The following is a 21,587-nucleotide window of genomic DNA, read 5'->3' as shown; positions in this document are numbered from 1 at the left end:
TAATGTTAGAGATAAACTGACTGTAGTAGAAAGCAGTGGGGGATGTAGCCCAGAGGTTGAGAGGAGACACTTTCTTTTGTTTTCTGAGAAAGGCTTTTTCCTGTGTAAAAAACTGCCAGGCCAAGTGAAGCTCACTAAGGATGAGGCCCATTAACCTAAGACACAGTTTTAGATAATGGGACTTTTCTCATGAATATCCTGGGTTGAATTTTCAACCAGGATGCAGACATCCAAGGATGAGGTAAAAAGCATTTATGGCTTATCATTCCTTAACTAAATATAGTATAAAGAGAATGAGGATAAAAAGGGGGGGAAGGAATTGGAATGTGGAAATGAGAACTGTAAGGAGGGGTGGATACCCACATGGGGATGGGGTTTAGGTATTTTAGGATAGGCTGTGAACCTTAAAATTCCAAGCCAATAGTACACAGGGGACGGAAATGTCAATCAGGATAAGACACAAAAAGTTTTGTAATTGTCAGAAAAAGACTTCTCTCCTTCTCTTGTGGTCTCTGGCAAGAGAACAATAAATACAATCTTTCCTTAATTCACTGAAGCCATGTGAAGTGTTTTGGTAAGATGATTATTTCTGACATATAGATCAGCACTTCTCTGCAGCTTAATCTTAGAAAGTTGCCCAGAGCAGAGAGAAGTTAAATAACTTGCCTAGGGTGAAACAGCCAGTATTTGTCAGAGGTGTGACTTGAAACCACATCTTCCTGGCTTTGAGGATAGCTCCAGAAACTTTTATAAGAAAGCACAAAAAGCTGAATAAAATTCCAACTTACTTTACACTGTATCTAATAATAAGTTCAAATACAAAATCAAATGGCTTTCATCTCAAGAAATTAAATCATAACAAAGAATCTACTATGTACTGTCAGGATAAAAACAAAACATGTTATCCATTGGGACAGAATGCATTAAATAAACCTAGGTAGCACAAGGCTGAACAATACTATAGCAGGGAACTTACTTGAGAGCAGTCTTGTAGTGGTAGATGGCTTCTCCATTGCGACCTTGGTCTTTCAAAAAATTAGCATAATTGTAATGCACCTTAGCATTATGGGGCAAAGTTTCAACTCCAGATCTAAGGGGGGAAAAGGGAATAAGGGTTGAAAGCAGGTGAATTGCTAGAATACTATCGGTTTGCTTAGTCTGTTTTTCCTCAGAAATTTTACACCCTTTTACTAAGAATGTTGCTACTTTGATCTAATTAAGGTTACCAAAATTACCTGTTCAGATACCTACAAAAACTTTCAGGCACTTGTTAAGGCATACATACTAATCATAACATCTTTCTTCATGTAGATCTAAAAGCTTTTTAACATACCAGAAGTAATGATCAAGCATAGAGAAATAATAGTCCTTTATATGGAATTTGCTTTAAAAACATACTGAGCTCACATTCCCCAATTGACAAATGGTCAAAGAAAATGAACAATTTTCAGAAGAATAAATCTAAGTTACCAATAATCTCATAAAAAAATGTTCTGAATCACTATTGGTTAGAGAAATGCAAATTAAAACAACTCTGAGTTACCACCTCACCTATCAGATTGGCTAACATGACAGAAAAGGAAAATGACAAATGTTGGAAGGGATGTGGGAAAATTGGGACACTAACAGTGTAGTTGGTGTACTTGTGAATTTATTCTTGAGAGCAACTTGGAACTATGCCCAAAAGGCTATAAAACTGTGCATACACTTTGATCCAGTAATACCATTACTACATATTTATCCTAAAGAAATCAAAGAAAAGGGGAAAAGGACCTTATTTGTACAAAAATATTAATAGCTGCCCTTTTTACACTAGTAAAGAATTGGAAATTAAGGGAATGCCCAATATTTGGGGAATGGCTAAAGAATCTATGGTATATGAATGCAATGGAATATTATTGTGCTATAAGAAATGATGGAAAGGCTGATTTCAGAAAAACATGGAAAGACATACACAAGCTGATACAAAGTTAAATGAGGAGAACCAGGATACCATTGTACACCCTTACAGCAATATTGTGTGATTATCAACAATGAAAGACTTGGCTACTCTGATCAAGATAATGATCTAAGACAATTCCAAAGTACCCATGATGAAAAATGCTAACTACCTTCACAGAGAGAACTGATGAACTCTGAAGGCAGACTGAAGTACACTTTATTTTCTTTATTTTTCTTGGTGGTTTTTTTTTTTTGGGGGGGGGGGGTTCTTCTGTAACATGGCTAATATGGAAATGTTTTGCATAACTTCACATTTGTAACTGATATGAAATTGCTTGCCTTCTCAAGGAGGGGGAAGGGGCTGTGGAAAGGAAAGAATTTGGAACTCAAAAATTTTTAAATATGAATGTTAAAATTTTTTACATGTAATAGAGAAATATTTCATGAAATATAAATATGCTGGAAAAAAATAACGAACTCAGTTACAAAACCAAATGCATACTGAAGTAAATGAAATGGATAAATTTCTTTTAAATAAAAATCTGAACTTAATCAATATGAACTAAATTGAGTACTTCTATATACACAGCAGGAAAGAAACTGCAAAGTTCTACTACACACATCTTAGCTTTTCTTTTTAGTTACTTTCAAAGCTATCCTGCTTATCTGATTCCTTCCCTACCCCTCTCTCTTTCTCTTATCCATAGCTGCCTTATCCCTTACTCATCCTCTCAGCAAAACAAAAACTTTGTAACAATATGTATGATTCAAGTAAAACAAATTCCACAATAGCTATATTACAAAATTCTCTCTGTCTCACATCTCAGTTTGCAACTTGAGTCTAGTTCCTCTCAGTCAGGCTCTTTGGAATCATGATTTGACACTGCATTTATCAGTCTTTCAAAATATTATTGTATGAATTGTTCTCCTTCTGCTTGCTTAACTCTGCACCGATCCATACAAGTTATCCCAGGTTTTCTCTGAAACTATCTCTTTTGTTTTTTCTTCTGATATAATACATTCACATACTATAATTTCTTCATACTCCATTTGAAAGGTATTCCCTTAGCTTCTAGTTCTTTATTATAAATAAGGAATCAGTCATAAATATTTTGTACATATAAATATTTTATACATATTTTGTACATTTTCTTCTTTCTCTGGTCTCTTTGGGGTACAGGCCTGGTGGCGGTATCATTAAGTCACAGGGTATTCACAATTTACTAACTCTGGGAGTTTAATTCTTTTTTTTTTTTAACCAATTGGGGTTAAGTAACTTGCTCAAGGTTACATGGCCAGTTATTTCTGGGTGTGGTGCTAAGTATCTGAGCCTGGATTTGATCCCCAGGTCATCCCAACACTGGAGCCAGTGCTCTTACTCGCTGAGCCACCTGGCTGCCCCTGGAGTTTAATTCTTGAGCTTAGTTTGGAGCTCTCCAGAATGACTGGGACCAATTCATAGTTCCAACAGTGTGTTAATATGCCTGTTTTTCCACACCCCCTCCAACATCTGTCATTTTTTTTATAGGTTAATCTGATGAGTGTGAGATGGAACCTCAGAGTTGCATTACTTTGCATTTTTCTAATTATTAGTGATTTGTAGCATTTTTAATATTATCATAGATACCTTGAATTTCTTCCCTTAAGGACTGCCTATTCCTATCAAATGCCTATCAAATGAAAAATGATTTATAATCTTAAAGATTTTTGTGCAAAAATGTTTTAATTTTATGTAATTAATAGTTATTTTAATCTTCTATGATTCTCTATCCTTTGATCAATTCTTCCCCTGGACAAACAGCTGAAAGGCATTTTCTTCCTTGATCCTCTATTTTGTTTATATCACCTTTTATATCTAGGTTATGTATCCATTTGGATCTTATCCTGCTTTGTGGTGTAAAACACTGATTTTTCCCCCTAGTTTTTCCTAGACTTCCTTCCAACTTTCCCAGCAGTGTTTGCCAATAGTACTCTCCTATATTCATTTGTTTCAGATACACTGACTGGGCTATTTTTTAACCAGTCTCAAATTTCTGATAATTCTGCTTTTTTTTTTTCTTTTGAAATTTATCTTTCCTTCCTCTGGATTAATTAAATTACTTTTCCTAGATCCATAAAATAATCTGGTAGTTTAATCCTGATAATTGAAGTTGATAATTAAAACCTGGCAATTTGATGGTACTTTTGATAGGTAAAGCAATTTATAAGTACCAACACCATATTGGCATGGCCCACCAACAAGGAACCAACATTTCTCCAATTATTTAAATGTATCTTTATTTTTGTAAAGAGTGTTTTGTAGTTGTACTTCTATAGTTTCTGGGGGTGTCTGCATGGAGAGAATCCTACCATTATTATACCTATTATTATTATATACTTATTATTATATATGATATATATTATTAATATATACCTATTATTATACCTATTATACCTACTATTATATGTATTCTATAGTTATTGTGATGGCATTTCTCCTTCTATCAGTTCTTACAGGATTTTGTACATAACATAAAGAAATGTTGATGGCTTATGTGGAATTATTTTATATCCTGCAACTGTGCTGACATTCTTAATTGTTCAATATACTTTTAATTGCCTCTTTTGGGTTCTCTAGAGAGATTTTTATCTCATCTGCAAAAAGCAATAATTTTGTTTCCTTTTTTCTTATGTTTATTATTTCAATTTCTTTTTCTTGTTGTATTGCTTTAGCTACCATTCCTAGAACTACAGAAAATAATAGTGGTAATAAATTACATTGGTGCTTTATCCTTGATCTTACTAAAAAGGCCTCTCCCTTTTCTTCATTATTTATAATAATAACTATGTTTTAAACAGAAATTTACCATGAAAAAAGATTCGTTTATTTCCTATGTTGTTTCTTGTCTAAAGTTTTTTCAGCATCTATTGATATAATTACATGGGTTTTATTTAGTTATTAATATAGTTATATGGTTTGTTGAATTATTTTATATTTAAATAACTTATTTCTTCTGTTAGCCATAGTATTTTATGTAGTTATAAATATTTCTCATATGTGACTAAATATATGTAAATAATTCTTTTGTAAATGTCTTTGTTTTTCTCTAGGATGCACTCCTAACTCTCGTGGACTTTCTTTACAATGTCTCTAAAACATCTTTACCCTGGAAGCTCCCTCTACATTTGGATTTCATGCATTGGAAGTATCCTCCACTCCTGTGGTCTTGCCATCTTATTGGCTGGTGCCTCCTCAAAATACAATTTCAAGCAAGAGGCCCAGGCTAGCTATGTCTTCATTGCTCTCCAGGCTGCTCTCCTAACTCTCTCAGACTTTCTCTACAATGCTCTTGCCCTGAGCATCTTTGTCTCTTTTTCCTCCTCTTTCTCCTTTTTCAGCTCCCTTTTATGTCTTCCCCCACCAGAATATTAAGCATCTTGAGGGAAGAGACTATCTTTCTTTTTACTTGTACTTGTATACCCAGTGTTTATCCCAGTACCTTGCATATAGTAAACATTTAATAAACGTTTATTGACTTTATTTAACACATTCAACTATTTCCTAGAAATTATCAGTTCTGTTGGCATATATTTAGGGGTAATAGTTTATGATAGTTGCCTTTATTTCACCTTCATTTGGTGTGAATTCTACTTTGTAATTTTTAATATAATTTATTTTCCTCTTTTTACAAAACAATAGACTTAATTTTAATAGTTCCCCCCCCAAAAAAAAACGTAGCAATCTACGTTTATCAATTAAGCGGAGCTTTTTGCTTTCAGTTTTCTTAATTTCTTTTTTTAACTCTCAGGATTTCTATTTTGGTGATTAGTTGTTTATTTTTTTCTTTGCTTTTCTAGTGTTGTTTGGTTGTATTCCAAATACTGTGATGTATGCTTTCAATCATTTATTAATGAATGTGTTTCACGATATGATGTTTGCCCTAAGGACAAAGGTTTTAGTATGCTGTCTTACTGTCATTTTCTCTTATGTAATTTCTTGTTTTTCTGTGATTTCTTTCTTTGATATAGAAATTCTGTAGTATTAAATTATTTAGTCTGAAATTAATATTTAATCCTTTTTCCAAAGATCCTTTATGTAATAAAAAAATTTATTATATAGTTGTTAGAAAAGATGGGTTTAATTTCCACTTTTCTAAACTTATTTATATGGAGTTTTATGCCCTAAATCATGGTCCATTTTTGTAAATGGGCTATGTCTAGCTAAGAATTACACGAATTTCTCTCTGTTCTCTATAGCTTTTCAATCATCAGACTGAACTGACTTTCTCAATTTAGGATTTTTAGTAAGCAGAGGATACCCTGTAACAGAAGGATTATGATGCCACAAAATAAATTGGAATCCACAGAAAATAGTTGCAAGAAACATATCCCTTTTAGTAGGGGATTTTAATATGAAGCACACCCTTTCATTCTTTCATGTCTATGTTAGGAAGAAGCTTCTCTTTTACAGAGCTCTGATTAAGTAACTACATTTGAGCTCTAACAGTAAAATTAAAAGGAATTTTTAAAAACAAAAAAATTAAATGTTTTTTATATAATAAGGACAGTCTATAACCACAATCTCCTTTCTAAACTAAGCAACTTATGAATATACTGCATGCCTCTTTTTCTGTTGTCTTCCTTTTCTTTTATCTCATGTAATAGTTCTTGTTTCCTTACAGGAAACCATGACTGTGTGTATGTCTCTTTTCCTTGAGTTTTCATTGCTTTTTCCTTTTAAGTCTCATAATTCTTTAGGATGCCAAGTTCAAAAGAAAGACATTTTCCCAGCCTGGGATTTGTGCACCTGACCCATAGAATTTACCAATATATTAAGAAGGAGTTGCAAAGTCAGCTCTAGATGAGGCAGTTAGAATATGATCAATGTAAGGCAAAAACAGGAAAGAAGATAGGAGGAAAAGGGTAGAAGATTGTATAAATCTACCATCCAAATTTTTCTCTAAACTGAAACAAACCTCTGAAAATGTTCAACTGTGCATATAGGCTCAGGAGTATTCAGGATTAAATAATTGCATTTTCTTCTTTAAAAAAAAAAACCCTCTACTTATGTGTATTTAAAGATCAAAATGGCATAATAAACATTGTCTAATGTAATCCTCTCTAAACTCCTGTGAGATAGAAATTATAATATTAGCTCTACACTACCTATTTGATATATGGGAAACTTTAATTGAAAGAAGTTAAGTTGTAGATCCAAGGTAACACAGATTGTAAGTAGAAGAGCAAAGATGGGAAAGCAGGTCTTCCGATCCAAAGATTCATTCAATTGCACCATATTAGAAATTGTCATTGGTCTTCTAGACATTTCCATTCTAAAGCAGGCACACAAAACAATGGAAAGAATGATGGATTTGGAGTCAGAGATCTGGATTATTCTAACTTCCTCATAACCTCATAAGGCTAGCTTTTCCTTAACAGTTATTAAAACCATCTTGAGATTTAAATAGTGCAGGATACTAAAAGCTCAAAATAATGACATCACTTCTAGGTTACTTCAATACAAAATGATGGAGAGGAGCTATCCCTTTGCTGGTTGACCAAACCAAGGCAAGGGAACTTTGTTCAGATGAATCAACTCCACGTGTACTTAGTGTGCTTCTTTGCTGAATATCCCTCTCCTGCTGTGGCCAACTAAATCTCCCTTTGTCAATAACTGAACGACCTACAAGCACCTTATTCTATTGCAATATCAAATATCAACTACCAGGGGACTGTCCTGAATCAAGTCCACCCCAATCAAAATGTTGCCTGGACTTTGTATTTATTTGTGGCAGTGTGTATCACAGGCGCATTATGGGAAATGAGATGAGAAAAGGATATCGTACCAAGTAAACCACTGTAGTAAATGCCTGTTTCTAAAATCTAAGTCAGACAATAAGTAATTAATAAGCATTTATTAAGTGCCTACTCTATATCAGGCACTATGCTAAACTCTGGGGATATAAAGAGAGGGTAAAAGACAATTTCTGCCTTTGAGGATTTTGACTGATAGTCAAAGGAGGAAGCACACTGGTGGGGGCTCATGAGCTACAGCATGAGAAAGAGACCTTCAACCCTTCATTAGTACCCCTAGATCGTGAGGAGAGACGTAGTAACTGCTTTCCAGAGACTGGACCACGAGTGCCAACACAGGTTGGGAGAGTAGCCCCAGAGTATCCACTATAAAAGTATTTGAAAATACCAAATGTCAAAAACACAGAATTTATGCCTAAGGACCAGGAAGCAAAGCTAATTCTTCTATCTTAAAAATTGAAAGAAATATAAAAATCAAATAATCTAGATCAGGAGTGAATCCCTGCAATCTTAGAAAACCACAAATTAAGGAGAGTTTTGTGAGCTACAAGCCTGTGAGCCCAAGTTTCACACCTCTGATCTAGGTGATGGAAAGATGAATTTTCTTGTTAAAATAATGCTTATATACGTTCTGGAAAATTGGCAATGCTCTTGTACTTTCCCAGTCACCAATGGAGTGAAGCAGGGCTATGTACTTACTCCCATGATTTTTTAGCACAATGTTTTCAGTGATGTTTGTTGAATGCCTTCAACTAGGACAAAACAGCATCAAGGTGAGCTACTTCACTGACAGTAAATTATTTAACTTAAAAAGGCTGCAGATCAAGACTAAAGCAAAGGGAGAGTCTGTGCATGATTTTTGGCTCACAGGTGATGGTGTACTCAATGCAGCCTCTAAGGATTAGATGCAACAGTATATGACCTGATTCTCTGCTGCTTGTGCTAACTTTGGTCTAGCAATTAACACCAAGAAAACAGAAGTTCTCCACCAGCCAGCACCACACCATCCACACACGATTTTGAATGCTGTAGATAAGTTCACTTCTCTTGGCAGTATATTTTCCAGGGATATTGACAGAGATAATGAGACTGATCCACACATTGCCAGAGCTAGATCAGTGTTTGGGAGGTTCTGAAGGAAAGTGTGGGAGAGAAGAGGTTTTAGGATGCTTACCAAACTGATGATCTGTAGAGTCATTTTACTGAGCTCACTGTTGTATGCCTATGAAACCTGGACAGGAAATTGAATCGCTTACATTTGAATTGTCTTAGGAAGATTCCAAAAATCACCTGGCAAGATAAGGTACCAGACAATGAGGTCCTTTCTTGAGCTGAACTGCCAATCATTCAAATTCTACTATAGATAGAACATTTTCAATGGACTGGCCACATTGTTCAAAGGCCAAATGTACGTTTGCCTTACAGACCATCTTATGGAGGACTCATAAAAGGCACTCACAGGGAAGTCAAAAGAAACAGTACACCCTGAATGTCTCTCTGAAGAACTTTGGAATTGACTGTGAGACATGGGAGGTACTGGCACAGGACCATCCAGCATGAATGATGTGCCCACATCAAAGAAGGTATTGTGCTTTATGATCAAAGTATCATAATTGCAGTAGCTCAAAAGAAATAGCGATGTGTAAATTTAGAGATATTTCCACTTCAAATGTTCATATGGACTATTTATGCCCAACCTGTGGTAGAGCATTACAAGCTTATAACGATCTAATTAACCATAGTAGGACATTTCGTACATTGACACAAACATAATAATGTCATTTTGGGCATAAAAGCATATCACAACTATTACTAGAAGGTATAATGTTTTAACAAATAGTAGTGAGGTAAAAATAGAAGAGGAGTGAAAACCTATTCAAGGTAATTTAGGGAGGTAGGTATCTCAATGGACATACCACTACTGCACATGGATTCAGGAGGACCTGAGGCCAAATCTAGCTTCATATACTAGCTTTGGGACCCAGAGCAAGTCACAATCTCTGTTGGCCTCAGTTTCCTCAACTGTAAAATGGGAATAATATTAGCACCTACCTTACAGGTATTATGAGGATCAAATGAGACAATATTTGTAAAGCACTTAGCACAGTACCTAGCACATAGTAGGCATTCAATAAACCCTTCCTATATTAAGTATGTGGATTAGATATGTATATTCCTTCCCAATACCAGGGTTCTGCCTAGAGAGGGAATTGACAACATGCTCTCCAAAACTAGGATCTATCACAATTCATCCAGACACTGGCTGAATGTAACGTCTCTGGAGTAGAGATGTGACTTAGATCAGAAAAAAAAACATCAGTGTCCTGGTCACTAGGTAAAATTTTAGTTGAAAACACAGTTCACTTTTGTGTTTTCTAGTTGATATATATATATCAGCAACTTCTATATTTAACCGGGAACAATAGAATTTAGTTTTAGCAAATCAGGTTTCTTTTTTGAAAGTCTGCATAGTAGTCATCAGTAAAACTCTGTGTTGCTTTTTCCATGCAAAATTAGAATAATTGTTATCCTCATCAGAGACTGTAAATCATGGTGATCTCTATTAAATGTTTTATATTTCCTATGACTCCAAAAAGCAGTAGCATATGCTGTGGCCACACCCCAGTAAACCCTCTTGGCATATAGATTAAACCAGTTTTTGGTGTCAAACCTAATCAGTGAATCTACCCCAAGCAAATGAAGCCTTCACCTGGTGGAATGGGTGGATCAAGAACAATTTATTCCAAAGGGCTTGAATGAGGTTGAAGCAGGTGCTATGGAGAGCTTAAAACTTGGTCAAACATCGAAGATGCCAAGGTCATCCACTGCATCCCAGGTCATCACCAGCCATCCTGGCTTTTGTATTGCCACTGGACTTTGACAACTTAAGAAGAGAAAGGCTGATGACTTTGCACAACTCTGTCTCACTTAAATCCAATTCATGAGCAAGTCAAGCTATCACCCCATGATGTCATTGGTCCTCTTCAAAATGAAGGATGAACAATAGCTATGTATTACATGATACACAAAGTATTCCTTTAGCTCCTACCATATGGTGAGAGTTAAATGTAGCTTTAGTGAATAAGACTGGTCTTTTTTTTTTTTAAAGCAACATGTGTAAAAGGAAGAGCATTAGATTAAGGGTCAAAAGATCTGAGTCTGATCCCAGACTCCACTACCTCCTAGCTATAGTAAATGCAATAAATAACAGGGTATATTAGAAAGAGCTCAGGATTGGCATATAAGAAAGTAGGTTCAAATAAAAGCTCTTACACTAATCAATTATGTGAACATAGACAAATAATTTTGCTTTTCTGGTCTCTGTTTTTCTTCCTCTGTAAAATAGGTGTTTAGACTAGCTTATGCTAAAGTTCCTTCATTTTCTAAATAGGAGTTTATGATCCTTCATCATGGATTCACCGAAAGGTCTTGTCCCCTTTGAGGAGTATAGAAATAGGAGCTAATAGATGTCTGTGTAATCTTATACAAATCATCTAAACTCTCTGCACCTCAACCTCCCTTCTGCTCCCTCCCCTTCCCTTCTCTCCCTTCTCTTCGCTTCCTTGTCAGTAATTACCATTATGAGATATGCTTACTGGGAAGCCATAGAAAATCAAAGTTGGTTGGTTGTTCCTACTGGGGTTAATGTTTGTATTGTCTAGTAGATGATATAAACTAATGCTTGCATGAATTTGGCTTAATGAAGTTTGACCACTAGCATTGAGAAGTGAAAGTCTAATTAGTGTTTCTATTGTGCTAGTTAGCATAAGTTACGGAAAATCAAATTTGTGTAGTTATACCCAAAGTAATGACATTTCCATAACTTTAAATTTCTGAAATAAGAAAAAAATAAACATTTAAAAAGCAGCATCTTGCATTTTAAGAAATAGTTATACAACTTTGCAGAGCTATATGTGTCAATTGCCATACTTGGAGAGCAGCCAAACAGGCTCATATTTGTAACTAAGCTTAAAAGTGTCAACCACGGGGCAGAGTCAAGATGGCAGAGTAGAAGCAGGACCTCCCCACTGCTCCAGCTTCCACCTTCTGCAAACCATGTAAAAAGGGGACTCTAAACAAACTTTGGAGCTGCAGAACCCACAAAATGATACAGAGAAGGTAACCTCCCGCTGAGGACAGCCCAGCAGGCTGGCAGGAATTGGCAAGAGCAGTGCTCTGGGAGCCGAGCCCAGCCCCAGAGCAAGGTTTTAGCACTAGGGTGGGCCTGACCAGCCAGCTGGAAGGACTCCAGATGAGCAGCACCTGTGGCCATTTCCAGATTTATCAACACATAGACGCGAAGAACAAAGTGAGAGATCAGTGCAGTATGGACTTTGGGACCCAGTAAGTGGGAGTGCTTTGGTTTTTGCCCCTGTGGCGAGAAGCCACTGAGCCGGCACAGCCAACCACTGCCACGTGGCAGCTTCAGCTCCTGCCTACAGAGTGTAGGGGAACCAAGCAACAAGTCTGAGGGGTAATCGCTCTTGCTTTAACCTTTTGGATCTGGATTGCAGTCTAGGGTGGAGGTCCTGGGGTGTGTGTCCAGCTTGCCAGAGCATGTGGAAACCTCAGAGAGGGCACCCATCTAATACCTCCTGCAGCTGAGAAAACCCTGGCATTTGGGATGAAAGCTCCCCTGTCTGGTGGCAGAGTCCTACTATGGCAAAAAGCCCAGGGGTCAAGTGACTGAGGGGCGACATGGCCAAGCAAAGGAAACAAAGAAGACAGAAGATTCCAACATTACACTCCTAATTTGGGGACAAAAAGGAGAAAGCATGGAACAGGAGGAAGACAGTGAAGTCAGAACCCCTGCATGAAAAGCTTCAAAGGAAAATATGAGCTGGTTACAGGCCATAGAGGACCTTAAAAAAGCAGATAAGAGAAGTGGAGGAAAAATTGGGAAGAAAAATGAGAACAAAGCAAGAAAATTACAAAATGAGAGTCAACAGCCTGATTGAGGAAAATACCACCTTAAAAAATAGACTAACTCAAATGGCAAAAGAGGCTCAAAAAGGCAATGAGGAGAAGAATGCCTTAAAAAGCCAAATTTGCCAGATGGAGAAAGAATCTCAAAAGCTCACTGAGGAGAATCATTGCTTCAGAATTAGATTGGAGCAAATGGAAGCTAATGACTTTATGAGAAATCAAGATGTTGTTAAACAGATCCAAACAAATGAAAGAATAGAAGGCAATGTGAAATATCTTATGGGAAAAACCACTGATCTGGAAAATAGATCCAGGAGAGAGAATTTAAAAATTATTGGACTACCTGAAAGCCATGATCAAAGTAAGAACCTAGAAATCATCCTCCAGGAAATTCTCAAAGAAAACTGCCCTGATGTTTTAGAACCAGAGGGCAAAATAGAGCTTGAAAGAATCCACTGATCACCTCCTGGAAAAGATCCTGAAAAGAAAACTTCTAGGAATATTATAGCCAGGTTCTGGAATTCTCAGATTAAGGAGAGAATATTACACACAGCCAGGAAAAAACAATTTGAATATTGTGGAAACACAATCAGGATAACTCAGGATCTGGCAGCTTCTACACTGAGGGATCAAAGGGCTTGGAATATGATATTCCAGAGGTCAAAGGAGCTGGGATTAAAACCAAGAATCACCTACCCAGAAAAACTGAGTATCATGTTTCAGGGGAAAATATGGTCATTCAGTGGAATAGAGGACTTTCAAGCATTCTTGCTGAAAAAACCAGAGTTGAATAGAAAATTTGACATTCAGATACAAGAAGCAAGAGAAGCATGCGAAGGTAAACAGGGAAAAGAAATCATAAGGAACTTATCGAAATTGAACTATTAACATGCCTACATGAAAAAACAATAACTGCAACTTATGAAACTTTTCTCAGTTGTTGAAAGGAATAGAAATATATATATATATATATATATATATGTCTATATATGAGGGTATATGGGCATATGAATACATATGTGAATGTGTGTATATATGTTTACAGATATACATAGATAGAGAGCACAGGACCAATTTAACAGGAAGGGATGATACTTAAAAGGTGAAATTAAGAGATGAGAGAGTAATATAATTAGAGAAGATGGGGAGAGACAGAATGGGGTAAACTATCTCATATAGAAGAGGCAAGGGAAAATGGTTACAATGGAAGGGAAGAATAAGAAGGCAAAAGGTAATGGGTCAACCTTATTGTCATTGAATTTGGCTTGAGAAAGGAATGAAATACACACTAAATAGGATATCTCACCCTAGAGAAGAATAGGGGGGAAGGGGATGAGAGGGGAGATGATGGAAGGGAGGGCAGGCTGGGGGGGGAGGGAAGTTGGAAGCACCCACTTTTGAAAAGGGACGGGATCAAAGTAGAGAATAGAACAAGTGGGAGGTGGGATAGGAGGGAGGAAAATATAGTCAGTCTTTTACAATATATCTACGTTATTGTTTTGTATTAGCCACACATGTACCACCTATACTGAACTGTTTATCTTCCCAGTAAGGGTGGGTGACAAGGGAGGAAGGGAATGAATCTGGGATTCAAAGTCTTAAAATCAAATATTCAAATATATATATATATATATATACATATATATTATTAATACTATTTTTCATGTAATTGGGAAATACAGGCACTGGGGCATAGAGATCCACTGGAAAAGTCGAAAGGGATATGGGAGAAAATATGGGAGAGAGCAGATTGGAGGTGGGATATCCTGTGGGACTGCTATTTGGGGGCGGTGGGTAGGGGAAAAACGGGGAGAAAATTTGTAACTCAAAATCTGGTGCAAATGAATGATGTAAATCAGAAGTTAATAAAGCATTTGAAAAAAAAAGTGTCAAACAGTATCAACTTCTATAACCTGGAAGCAATAAATCAATTTCTGATCACGCCATTTGATGTAAATAGCACATGCCATATTAATCTTTGGTACATACTAAAATTTGAAAGAGGGGAAATAAATAATACCACTAGTGTCACAATTGTTTTAGGTTTCTAATAAACATCCACGTACAACTCACAAAAACTGAACACAGTTTTGAAGAGAGATTCCAAATGGCTTTATGACATATCTGTAATGTTTAGCTATTTCAGATTAATCTTTCTAAAACACCACTAGCATCATTTACTTGCTCAAAAATCTTCAACAGCCCCTCCTTACCTACAGGTTAAAGTTCAAACTCCATAGCTTTTCCTTACAGGCTTTCCATGATATATGTCAACCTCACCTCCCATTATTCTCACATACAAAAACATCACTCTGGATAAAATGTCTTTAAATATGCCTAGAGTTTTTGGTATATTTGTATTATCCTTCTCATTTGAAATTTCATCTTCCTTCTTCTTCTAGTATCAAATCCTACCTATCCTAAAAGTCCTAACTTACATTCTATTTCTTCCATTAGACATTATTTTTTATCACACCAGCTAGCAGTAATTTTGTTTTCCTCAGTCAGACAACTGAAAGGCATATATTAAGTATCTGTTTTATATCAGGCACTGTGCTAGGCAAAAAAAAAATTACCTTCTTCAAGGTGTCTAACTGGAGTAGATAGGTGTGTGTATACATATATATGAATAGGCATGGATATATACACATATCTACATAGATGTTGATATCAATATAGATAATAAGATATGTGCAAAATCCAAACAAGATGATTTTGTGGATAAGGCAATAAAAGCTGAGGAAATCAGAAAAGTCCTTATGTTGAATATGGCTTTTGAGCTAAGTCTTGACCATTTTACTTGACGCTTACCATGTACTGACATTTTCTCTTTGGTACAGATATAATCTCTTCAATTAGATCATATGTTCTTAAGTATAAGGGTCCACGTCTTATACTTCTTTAGATCCCAATTGATAGCAGCTACCTCAGTACATTTTAGGTACTAAAAAAATGTTGAATGATCAAATAATCATACAACCTTAAAAGATAATATTTGGGGCTAGATAAAAATCAAATATGTCACTAGGTCATGAAAAAAAATAAGCTGATACATGAAAAATAAACCACAGTCACAAAACTAATGTTACCATTGGCCCAATGTTCACTGAAGGGAAAGAATGTATTAAAAAAGCAAATATTTAAAAATTTTGGCAAGGTACCTAAATATAACTTGCATTCTAATCTTAGCAAAGAGAAAGAAGTAAGCTTTTTTCTTGAGAGAAACAACTCTTTCACATCATGAGAGGCTCTTTTAAGTATTCTTTTCTCCAATATATCACCACACACCACCAAAAAAAATTAGTGCTCCTATAAAAGTAAAACACATCCAGGAATATCAAACATTTTTCTCCAACTTCAATTATAACTACCAATTGATCTAAATTTGGAACAAGCTGTTAGTCCCAAATTTTCTAAGAGTTCATGCATGCTATCAAATTATTTTTTATTTCAAACTAAAAATCTCAGTAAGGCTTCATATTGGAAGGCTGGTTTGGATTCCCTTCTCACTGGGAGATCTGGCAATGATTTCATTAATTTTATCAGTGAAGAAACTGAAACAGTTTAATTCAGTTCTCAAATTCAAAGACTTCTAAGAAAGGGCATAAGTGAGGACTATTCAACTGTTAAAAAATCAGTCTGAAATTTCTTTTTTTATTACTTTGTAATGGGAATGTAAATTTTTAAGATCTACCCTGCCCCTAGGCTTAAGTGCACCTGGAGCCTGTGGTGGGAGGCTTGTTTTTCAGGAGATACTTTGTGATTGGGCAGTGGGTCAAGAAGGTTGTTACATTCCCTCAGCCAGGAGAAGGCTATATAAGCCCTGATGGGAAGCTTTGCTTTGGGGCTCACTTTGAGAAGTGGTGTGTGATTTGACCAGATGAGACTATGGGCAGCCGTTGAGAGCCCCCTGGCTTTGAAAACCCAGATGTTGATGCTTCCCTCTCTGGTAACTGTGATTTGGTATGTACTGGTTGGACAGTTTGGAAGCCTGTCTGCTGAAATGTTCTTGTAATTTATGATTGTAACCTCTGTATATTCTCAAGTTCAGTGTGCTGACCTTTTCCCCTTGAACTAGGTAAATGATATATGTTTGATTGATTAAAGTAAGCTTGTTAACCCATTTTGAGTTGCTTTCCTTTAGCAAAGCAGATCTAAGAACCTGTGTTGGTAGCCACTCTGGGGATGTTGGGGTGCTTGCTGCTACATACTCTCAGAGATAGAGCTTTTTAAACTGCATGAAACAGTGAAACCATGGTTTTAAATTGCTGAATATCATGGGATACACATCAACTGGGCATTTTTCTGTATAAAAATGCATTCCTACCTCTCATCTCATCAGTTTTCCCCAACATGCCGCTTAAGTAGATGCTAATGGGAAGATCTTTAACTGTCTATTAGTGGCAATTTTAACAGTAGCACTTAACAGAAGTAGAAGTTTACATCATCTACACCTATTATTAAATAGCAACAACAGACAGTAACTAACGCAACAAAGTCTCTTAGTAGGCAACAGACCTAGCATGTGGCTGTTTGAGTTTGAAGATTCTTTTAAAACTTGAAAGCTGACTACAACCTCATAATTTGTAGCACCAACATATTTCTGTATTCTATCACAAGGATGGGGCTAGAAGCAAAAAATTGTTGCCTTGAGAAAAACATATTAATATGTATAGATTTAGCATGATATGGAAAAAAAAACTCTGGTTGGCAAGTTCAGAATTATATCTACAAAATGGACTAGTCTACAGAACATTTTAAAAGTTTTTAATATTCAACTGAAAATTTATTTCATATTTTCTTCCTTTCTGACAACTTTTATATTGTGCCGAAATGAGCAATGAAATTAGGTTTATAAATTTCATTCAGTTACAGCTGACATTATATGCCAACAGAGTATTAAAGGGTATTCCTGTCCATTCATAAAATTAAAAGCACTTCCAAGGGGGTCTTGTATTCCTTTAATTCTTTTTTAGACTCATACTTTCTTTTCTTATCTGACTTTGTTCATTCAAGATTCAAGAATGACTTTTCTAATTAATTAAATATTATCATACCTGAAGAGAGATTCTCTTGACAGCCAAATTTCATTCTGTTTCACAGTTTTGCAGGAGAAAAGCAGCAGAAGCAACAAAGTAGTCATCATCAAGGTAGTGGCCCCACATCGATTTAACCATGTACAGAGCTTATTTAACCCATGGACAAAAAGGATGCAGTAGCCCATGCTGAAAAGAGAGGATGAAAGAAGTATTGAATCCTATACTCACAATTATTTTTTTAATTATCAAACATTTTTTCTCCTGCCTACCTCCCTCACACATCTAAAAGAGAAAATCATAACCCCAAAACTCAATAAAGAAAAACAAATTCCCACACTGGACATGTCCAACAATGTATGTCTCATTATGCATATCAGTCCATCACCTTTCTGTCAGGAGGTAGGTAGCATTCTTCTTTACTCTGGACTCTCAGTTGATCATTGATCAGAGTTGTTAAATCTTTCAAAATGTTTCTTCTTATAGCACTAATGTTAATTCTAGTATTAATTGTTCTTCTAACTCTCCTTTTCCCACTCTGAATCAATTCATACAACTCTTCACAAGTTTTTCTAAAACCACCCCTTTCATCATTTCTTATGGCATTATCTTTTGCTTTCTTTGTATCCCTAGTTCTTAGTATAATACTGGTAAATGGTAGGCACTTAAAAAAGGCTAACTAACTATATATTCTTCAAGGCCTTATAGTTAATATTCAAGATGGGAATGAAATGAGACACTAGTGGAACAATTAATACTTAACAAATGACAGTTTACTTAGCAATTACACAGAAAATATGCCCAATCAGCAGAGGTAGGCCAGGAGCCTGGCCAAGGCAGTGGCGCAGAGGCAAGCCAGGACTCTGAGGCCTGATCAATCTCCCAGCGAGTTGTATCACAACACAAGGGCCATTACCAGGCCTATCACTTCAGGGCAGGGATTGGACGGAGGAGGGTAAGAATCAAATGCAGGGCCCCTGGCAGGGGTGGCAGCTATTCCTGGGACTACCAATCCACAGCCCAGAGATTTAAAAAGCCCCTATATGGACCTCCAGGACCAGGATGGCAGAGTGAACCATGGCTGCTCCAATCACCCCTCTGACTCTGAAAACACAGTAATTATTTCTTCAGGGCAAAACACTTAACAGTAAAGGCAGGGGAACCCTAGAGGAAGGGTGTGGCTAGGGCCCTGCCTCAAAATAGGTAGAAAGCAGACAGTAAAGACAAAGACTCTAGAGTCCTGCTATCATGAGAGGGAGGAACCAAATTCAGAGGGAGACAATGTTGACTCCACACCCACAGCAGAAGCAGAAACAGGGAACAGGTCTTCAAGCACAGAAAGCTTTGCTAGACAAGCTCCAAAGGAACTTTGAAAACCAAATGAGAGAGATAGAAGACAAAATGAAAAATTCTTTTAAAATCAAAATTGCAAAATTAGAAAAACATTACAATGAAGAGAAAAGCTCCTTAAAAAGAAAAATGTGGGATATGGAAAAGTAGCTCCAAGAACTAACCAAGGAAAATAATTCTCTAAAAACTAGAATCAACCAAATTGAAGCAAATAACTCTATGAGGAACCAAGAATTAGTCAAACAAAACAACAACAATGAAAAATTAGAAAAAGAAGTAAAATATCTCAATGGAAAAATAACTGACCTGGGAGACAGATCCAGGAGAGACAATATGAGAATCATAGGCCTACCGGAAAATCATAATGAAAAAATGAGCCTGGACAACATCCTCCAAGAGCTCATCAAGGATAACTGCCCTGAGATACTAGAACCTGAGGGTAAAATAGAAATTGAGAGAATCCACCAGTCACCTCCTGAAAGAGATCCCAAACTGAAAAGTCCTCAAAATGTTGTGGCCAAACTCCAGAACTACCAGGTAAAGGAGAAAATACTTCAAGCGGCCAGAAAGAAACAATTCAAATATTGAGGAACCACAGTGAGGATTGCACAGGACTTGGCAGCCTCTACACTGAAAGATCAGAGGCAACAGAATAAAATTTTTTGCAAGGCAAAAGAGCTCATATTACAACCAAGGATCACCTACCCAGTGAAACTGAACATATTCTTCCAGGCAAGAAGATGGTCATTCAACAATATAACAGACTTCTAGATCTTCCTGGTGAAAAAGCCAGAGCTCAATGGAAAATTCAACCTCCAATTATGAGATGCAAGAGAGGCATAGAAAGGTAAACAAAGAAAACACATACACTCACCCTGTTATTTAATAAGAGCAAACTATTTATAGACAAGTAGGGGGTATGAGTATAAATTACACAAAATGCCAATTTAAAAAAAAAACCTTATTAAGGGCTACAAAGGGACTGCAATGGAAGTAGAGAAATGACGTAGAGAAAGGTAAATTATGCCACACAAAAAGGCATAAAAACGATATAGCAGATGGAAAGAAGGGAGGGAGATGAGTATTATATGAGCTTTTCCCTCACTGGTTCTGGTGCAAAGAGGGAATAACATAACCAGTTAAGCATAGGACTCTATGGAGAGGAGACACAAAATGTATCATAATAGAGGGAAAGAGGGGAGAGAGAGGAGCTTTGCATGAGATTTCTTCCTGTTACTCTTGGTGCAAAGAAGAAATAACATACTACTACATTAAGTATAAAAATATCCTATAGGCAGTAGGAGGGGGAAAGGGCTATGAAAGGGCGGGGGGTAGTGAAAAGTGAGGGAAGAAATTAAGGGGGAAGGGAAGGAAAAGGGAACGGGGCTGATAAGAAGGGAGTACTGAGGGAGGCGATGGTCAAAAGGAAAACTATTAAGGAGGGGGAGAGAGAAGGGGAGAAAAAATATAAGCATTAACAGAGGAGGCAATAGGATGTAGGGAAAGAAACATAATAATCATAATTGTGAATATGAATGGAATGAACTCCCATAAAACGGAGGCGGATAGCAGAATGGATTAAAAACCATAATACTACAATATGCTGTTTACAAGAAACACATCTGAAACAGAGGGATACACACAGGGTAAAAGTAAAAGGCTGGAGTAAAATATATCATGCCTCAGCTAAAGTAAAAAAAAAAGCAGGGTTAGCAATCCTTATCTCAGATAAAGCAAAAGCAAAAATTGATCTAATGAAAACAGATAAGGAAGGAAACTATATCCTGCTAAAAGGCACCATCAAGAATGAAGCAATATCTTACTTAACATATATGTACCAAGTGGTATAGAATCCAAATTCCTAGAAGAGAAGGTAAGGGAATTAGAGGAAGAAATGGATAGCAAAACTATACTAGCAGGGGAACTTAATCTCTCCCTCTCTGAAATTGATAAATCCAAACTCAAAATAAACAAGAACAAAGTTAAGGAGGTGAACAGAATTTTAGAGAGGGTAGGTATCTCTAGATCTCTAGAGAAAACTGAATGGGGATAAAAAGGGATATAGCTTCTTCTCAGTGGTAGATGGCAAATACACAAAAACCAACCATGTACTAGGACATGAAAACCTTACAATTCAGTGCAAAAAGGCAGCAATATTAAATGCATCAGTCTAAGATCATGATGCAATAAAAATCACATGTAATAAAGGACCATGGAAAGACAGACTAAAAACTCATTGGAAACTAAACAATTTAATCCTAAAGAATGAGTGGGTCAAACAAGAAATCATAGAAACAATCAGTAACTTCATTCAAGAGAATGACAATAATGAGACAACATACCAAAATTTGTGGGATGCAGCAAAGGCAGTCCTTAGAGGAAGTTTTTTTTTTTTTTATCCCTGAGTGCATACATGAATAAATTAGAGAAAAGGGAGGTCAATGAATTGGGCATGCAATTGAAAAAGTTAGAAAAAGAACAAACTGAAAAACCTCAATTTAATACTAAATTAGAAATACTGAAAACCAAAGGAAAGATTAA

At 36.3% G+C, this 21,587-nt stretch overlaps 1 protein-coding gene across 6 annotated transcripts in view; it reads right to left on the bottom strand.

Moving 5' to 3' along the window:
- TMTC1 (transmembrane O-mannosyltransferase targeting cadherins 1) overlaps positions 1–21,587 on the bottom strand; it is a 340,352-nt gene that overhangs the window by 117,415 nt on the left and 201,350 nt on the right. For all 6 annotated transcript variants that reach the window (XM_069094886.1, XM_069094883.1, XM_069094881.1 and 3 more), the window contains 2 exons: positions 17,718–17,885; positions 977–1,090 (listed from right to left, as the gene is read on the bottom strand). In XM_069094886.1, the coding sequence (XP_068950987.1) occupies positions 977–1,090; positions 17,718–17,885 (282 nt within the window). The remainder of the gene's footprint in view (positions 1–976; positions 1,091–17,717; positions 17,886–21,587) is intronic.

Source organism: Petaurus breviceps, unplaced genomic scaffold (genome assembly GCF_028583685.1).
Source record: "Petaurus breviceps papuanus isolate PSGF00001 unplaced genomic scaffold, PetGlider_PUasm1.0 221, whole genome shotgun sequence".
Lineage (NCBI taxonomy): Eukaryota > Metazoa > Chordata > Mammalia > Diprotodontia > Petauridae > Petaurus > Petaurus breviceps.
Note: the sequence above shows the minus strand (reverse complement) of the source record. Positions and strands in the feature narration are given on the sequence as shown.